Source organism: Acyrthosiphon pisum, chromosome X (genome assembly GCF_005508785.2).
Source record: "Acyrthosiphon pisum isolate AL4f chromosome X, pea_aphid_22Mar2018_4r6ur, whole genome shotgun sequence".
NCBI lineage: Eukaryota > Metazoa > Arthropoda > Insecta > Hemiptera > Aphididae > Acyrthosiphon > Acyrthosiphon pisum.
The window spans coordinates 29,382,635-29,389,082 of record NC_042493.1 but is presented as its reverse complement, the minus strand read 5'-3'; the positions used below and the strand labels follow the sequence as shown (position 1 = coordinate 29,389,082).

The window sequence follows — 6,448 nt, the reverse complement described above, 5'->3', positions numbered from 1 at the left end:
ATATCTTACTTAGATTTTTATAAGAGGTCAATTCACTCTAATGTTTAAGCTAACGGAGCTACACGTGTTCTGCTATGAGTATAATTTGTTATGTTATGTACTTGTAAGACGGAGACAATACATGCGGGTATCACGTCCTCTTAAAGTTAATAGTTATAAGATATTAACTCTGCTTTTAGCTTCAAATTAAATGTTTTACATTACCAATTACTAAGAATTATCTTATTACAGCAATGTTTATATACTGTGTAAATTATTTTGACGTCATCACCACCTATCGGAGCGCCAAGCACAACTTCTCTGCTGGGTAAAATACGATATCGAGACGTGCATTAATTGTTTGAAATGATATCCAGACAAGTTGAGGTATAAGATTAGTTCAAATGAACATGAATAAATTAACAGACCTAATATATGGCAAGATGAAACACATATTGTTATACTAAAACCGTATTTTAAATATAATATATAATGTATAAAAGATGTATACTATAAAAGTATTAAGCTGTTATGATTCATAAATGATATTTTTTGATAAATAGTCATATGGAATATTAGTTAAATATCTCTTAAAAAAATATAATAAATACAATACTAAAATTTGACTTGTTTGACTTATTACTAGTTAAATAATAATTGGGTCATTCGCCATACAACCTCACTGTGTAATATTTTAAATGTCAAAACTATTTACACATGTTTGAAATCTCCAAAAGATTTCAAAAGATCTCTTATATTTTTAATAATTTTTTTTAAGTTTTGTGACTTGGCTTATATTTTACATTTATTATATTGTAGGTTAACCCTAAAAAGATTATTAGTCAAAACATTTCATTTTTTGGTATACCTTTAAAAACAATGCCTATATAAAATTGAATTCATAGAAACAACTACCATAACAATTTTTGCATGTATTGAAATAAAAGCTAGAGGAAAATATCAAACATTTTAATATTTTATGTAGTTTTTTCTACATTCAAATGTTTATAGCCAGATTTTAAATAATATTTTTATAAAACATACATAATCTTCCAATTGAATAAAATAAAATAATAGTGGAGGCATTATAATATGGAAACTATAGACAACTTTATAATTAACGATTCTTTTTGATATTACTATTGGTTTTCAAAATACACAACCAAAGCATAATATGTATTAAATACATATTTGTCTGATTTGCTGCATTTTAATTTTAATGCAATGTTATAGTCTTATTTACTTTTGTCACGATACGCTGATGTAAATTAGTAAGTGTAAGTAGTGTAACAATCATCTTTTGTATTTAATCGGTAGCCATGATTAGATATGGAAAATACTTTATTTTTGTCCAAACATTCTAACAGTACATTATACATTTATAATACATTTTAAGTAAGTACAATGTATTTTAGTTTTTATTTTATGTAGAACATTAATTCAATAATTATTGTTATTTGTAAAACAAAAAATGTATATCAAGTGCAAAATTACAGGTGGTATAGATCCTCACACGCATTTGGAATTAGAATTTATGGGAGCAGTATCTGTGGATGATTTTTATCAAGGAACTAAAGCTGCAATAGCTGGTGGAACAACAATGATTAGTACGGTTTATTTTAATTTATGTAAAATAAAGTAATTTAAATAACCATTATGTTTGTTATAGTTGATTTTGCGTTACCAAGTAAAGGCGAGTCTTTATTAGATGCTTATCATAAGTGGAGAACACGTGCAACAAATAAAGTCTGTTGTGACTATGCTTTACATATAGGTGTTACTTCATGGTCAGATGAGGTATGTTATTAACTGGAATTTAAAAAAATAAAACAAAATTACAAGTTAATTTTTTTGTTTATTTGTTCTGTTATATTTTATTGTTGTGTATTCAATGATACAATCCAAAACGTTTAACTTATAATTAATTTTATTAGGTATATATAACTATATATTTCATTATTAAATGTAAATTATAATATTCAGGTGAAAAGAGAAATGGAAGAACTTTGTAAATTGCATGGAGTAAACTCTTTTAAGATGTTTATGGCATATAAAGGAGTTTTTATGGTCACTGATTCTGAATTATACAACAGTTTTGAAGCATGTAAAGAGCTTGGTGCAATTCCAATGGTACATGCTGAAAATGGAGATATAGTGTTTGAAGTATGCAGCATATACAGTTATAAAATATGTATGATCAATTTTAAACTAATTTCTGTTTAAGAATTCAAAACGGTTGTTAAAGTCTGGCATTAATGGACCTGATGGACATGCATTATCTCGACCTGAAGAAGTTGAAGCAGAAGCCGTTAATAGAGCTTGTACACTATCAAATCAGGTATAATTTTTATTAGATAAAAAATAATCACGCAGTGTCTAGATAGGTTCCCAACCTATTTTTTCTTCTGTATCCTCTAAGATTAATATTTTGCAAGATTATACCCCTCATTACAACTTTTAAACTTTTAAAAATAACAATAATGTATATATTTTTATATTTTATATTAAAACACAAAAAAATAATTAATATTAAGCAACTTCCAACAAAAAATTTCAAAATAATGAAAATATATGGTTATATAGTATAAATAAAAATCTTTTACATACAATAATCACAGTTTGAAAGCAATTGTCGAACTGATTAGATACCGATAAAAAATTGAATTTAACCTGGGTATACAAATATGTGACAATAATATTGTTATCGCCACTGCGCCTGATCGGACAAATTTCAATACACGCCGTCACAACCACCAACCATGTTATATTATTATACACTTATAGTATTCTATACTCCATATCTTAATGATGAGTCAATAGTTTTTATTTGTGTGACACTTTTTTTCATTTTTAATAACATATATTGCATAAATAAAACAATTTAAAAACGTTCCCGCAAGTACCTAATTTTTTTCCACATACTTTTTGAGTTCATCCGTGTATTCCGAGTCGGGAACCTCTGGTGTAGATAATAATTAACTACATAAGAAAATATAACTTAATTAATTTTCATTCAAGTTCATGAATAATAAATAATGCTATTATGTTTGAAAATTGTTAAAAATTAATAAAACTATATGATATTGATATATATTTAAATATCATGGAGTATTTAGACACAGCGAAATAGTTATCACTGTAATGTTAAGGTAGAACGTGTTATATACTTGTACCTATAATATTATAACATACTGTTTTATATTTAATATTTATACTTAATAATTTAATATTTTGTGTTCTAACAATCTAGAGTAAAATTGGTTAAATCAACATATCTTTAAAAACTCATAAATTCTAAATTTTTTTTAGTTTAATTAAATTATATACTTCTATTTGAAAAAAAAGAATTAAAACTATTTTATAAAAAAAATGTCTGTTAGCAGACATATCACTACATTTAGTTGATTTATGAGTGTGCTTTGATATTTTAATAATATATGTTTATATATAATTAGGTTGGATCACCGCTGTATGTTGTACATGTTATGAGTAAGGCTGCTGCTGAAGTCTTAGCGAAACATCGTGCAAAACAAATCAAACAAAATGGAAATACTAAAATTTATGGTGAGACATTAGCTGCCGCAGTTGGAACACATTGGGATGAAAATAAATTAACATGTTGGCATGATGCTGCAGCTCATGTCTTAAGTCCGCCATTAAGAGCCGACCCTGACACTCCAAATTTTTTATTAAACATGTTAGCCAGGTAATTTGACCTTATTGAAATTTGATTGTCCTCCATTTTTTTTTCCATACTTTATATTAAATTTAAATATATTTTAATATTCTAGTGATAAATTACAAACAACAGGAAGTGATAATGCAACATTTAACAAAGATCAAAAATCCTTAGGTAAAGGGGATTTTACTAAAATACCTAATGGTGTTAATGGAGTAGAAGATCGTATGTCTGTTATTTGGGAAAAGGGTGTAGTTTCAGAACTTTTTGACCCTTGTCGTTTTGTTGCAATTACCAGTGCAAATGCGGCAAAAATTTTTAATATTTTTCCAAGAAAAGTAAGTTTTATATATTATGGCATACTGTATGTTTATTTATTTGTTCCATTGATGAAATAAATCGATTTTACATTATTGTTATTATTTTAATTTAAACATTAAATTTGTGCGTAGAACCTCTCCTTATGTTTTTAATTATATATTCTATGCTTGATATTAGTATTAGCACTGATTATATATCATTGCATATATTAGATTTCACAATAAAAGTTTAAAACAATATTTAAAAATTCAGAAAAAGTAATACAAATTTTAATATTAATTTAATTTGAAAAAATATTACAATTTTATCATATTATATTTAGATATGAATATAATATATAATATGATAGGTTTGTTTCATAGGTACAATAATATTTTATGTAACTTGAGTTGAACTTAAATTATATTGAATTGTTGGTTTACTATCCCAAATTATAAAATAATTTTTTTATACAAAATCACTGATAAATTTTTTTTTGTAAGTATATAATAATATGAATTTGTATTAATAATTTTTAGGGTTGCATAGATGTTGGGTCAGATGCTGATATAGTTGTATGGAACCCAAAAGGAAAGCGTATTATTTCTGCAAAAACTCACCACCAAGCGGTTGATTATAATATTTTTGAAGTAAATATATTGTCATGTATCAATACTATAAACTTATACCAATTTAAAAATATAAATAAAAATACATTTAAAACTAGATTTAAAATTTTTTAATTTAGGGAATGGAATGTCATGGTATTCCTGAGTATGTATTAGTTGGTGGCCGTGTTTGTGTTGATGAAGGACAATTAAAAGTTGTTCAAGGTCATGGAAAATATGTTCCCACGCCTACACATTCAGAATTTGTGTACAACAATGAAAAAGTATATACTTTTATAAATATATTATATTTAATAAACTTAAGTAATTTTAGTTAGCATACCCAAATACTAATTAAATCAAATAATTAATAAATCAAGTTTTTCTCCCAGCTCTATAATTTTTAACAGCATAATATTATTTAATTTATTTGTTTATGTATAAACAATATTACTTTCAAGTTACAATTTTAAAAATATATTTATTTCACCCTAGTATAATTTTAAATGACAAAAATAAATCATAGATCAAAACTTTACAAAATTATTAAATTAATAGTTTTTTATTTGAATTTGAATTTTTAAATACCTAATTCATCATTTGGGTTCAGTTAATTAAATATTTCACCAATTTTTAATTGACAAATTGTTTAATTGTATAATACAATAAACTCTTGGTAATCCAGCAGATATCAGAGCAGAGGACTGCCGCATTAATAAAAACGCTGGGTTATTGGAGGGTCATATGATATCGAAATTTTTAAATGTTTTACCTTTGAAATTTTAAAAGAATAAATAAATAAACGAATACCTTTATCATTATTAAACTTTCTATAAATATAATAGTACATGATTTTAATGATAAAGATATTTTAATTTAAATTAATGTTTCAAATATAATCTTTTATTTCAACACTCATCTATTTTTCTTTTGTATATGCAGGTATCTGAAATAGAAGTTATTGATGAAAGCAAAGAAATCAAGGCATTAAAATTGCAAATTTCTCCACCATCGAGTGTCACAAGTGATGTGTCTACCTGTACAAAATCTCCCATGATTCATACAGGCAAAGGAATGCGTATGGAAGGACAGCGAGATCTCCAAAGCTCAACGTTTTCAATCAGTTGTAAGTAAAATTATCAATAAAAAGTTCATTTATCTTAAATAAATATTGAGTGAATAATGAGAGAAATATTGATTTCAGCCGAGTTTAATGATCCTGTTAAGAAGTCGAGTATCCGTGTAAGAAATCCCCCTGGTGGTCAGTCTTTAGGTTTTTGGTAATAAGCTTATATTATTAGATTATATTCTACTCCTAGTCCAACATTTAGAAAATTGTTTTGAACATTATGTTATCTTTAAGATTAATCACTACCTAGATTTTGTTTATACTGCTTAAATTACAACTCACAAAAAATACATTATTTTGTACATTATTTGAAAAGAAGTCATGTTTATTTTATCACAATTTTTAGTTTAATTGTACATTTTTATTTATAACAACCTATTTATTAACTGCATAGAAACTTTTTAAACTATTGATATGCAATTTATAATAATTTATAACAATCTATTTAAGTTAAAATTGATTGTTATTTTAGCTATGAATTTTAAATTATTAATAATGTGTTGTGTTCTGCTTGTTATCAGTATATGCATTTTATATGACTTACATACATTTATTATAATTATACTCAATTGATTTAGAACTAATATTTGTTTTTACTTTTTATTATATTATCTTCAAATTACAACTATAGTATCCTGTATGACAAAATTAAACATATTTAACATATTTTCAAAAAATTCATAAAAAAATGTTGAATATTCTTTACTTACAATTGTCGAGTTTATGTAATAAGAATATTTTTAAGTGAGGCTC

The 6,448-nt window shown here is 25.1% G+C and overlaps 1 protein-coding gene across 3 annotated transcripts in view; it reads left to right on the top strand.

Moving 5' to 3' along the window:
• Positions 1-6,281, top strand: part of LOC100161725 (dihydropyrimidinase) — a 25,937-nt gene extending 19,656 nt beyond the window's left edge. For 2 of the 3 annotated variants that reach the window (XM_029485365.1, XM_001947443.4), the window contains exons 5-14: positions 1,476-1,586; positions 1,649-1,776; positions 1,963-2,142; positions 2,204-2,317; positions 3,435-3,685; positions 3,771-3,996; positions 4,498-4,608; positions 4,707-4,850; positions 5,509-5,692; positions 5,771-6,281. In XM_029485365.1, the coding sequence (XP_029341225.1) occupies positions 1,476-1,586; positions 1,649-1,776; positions 1,963-2,142; positions 2,204-2,317; positions 3,435-3,685; positions 3,771-3,996; positions 4,498-4,608; positions 4,707-4,850; positions 5,509-5,692; positions 5,771-5,850 (1,529 nt within the window). In that variant the 3' untranslated portion in view covers positions 5,851-6,281. Of the gene's footprint in view, positions 1-272; positions 367-1,475; positions 1,587-1,648; positions 1,777-1,962; positions 2,143-2,203; positions 2,318-3,434; positions 3,686-3,770; positions 3,997-4,497; positions 4,609-4,706; positions 4,851-5,508; positions 5,693-5,770 lie in introns of those variants that run through there. The other variant, XM_016805417.2, reaches the window with a different exon arrangement.
• The last annotated feature ends 167 nt before the right edge of the window (positions 6,282-6,448 follow it).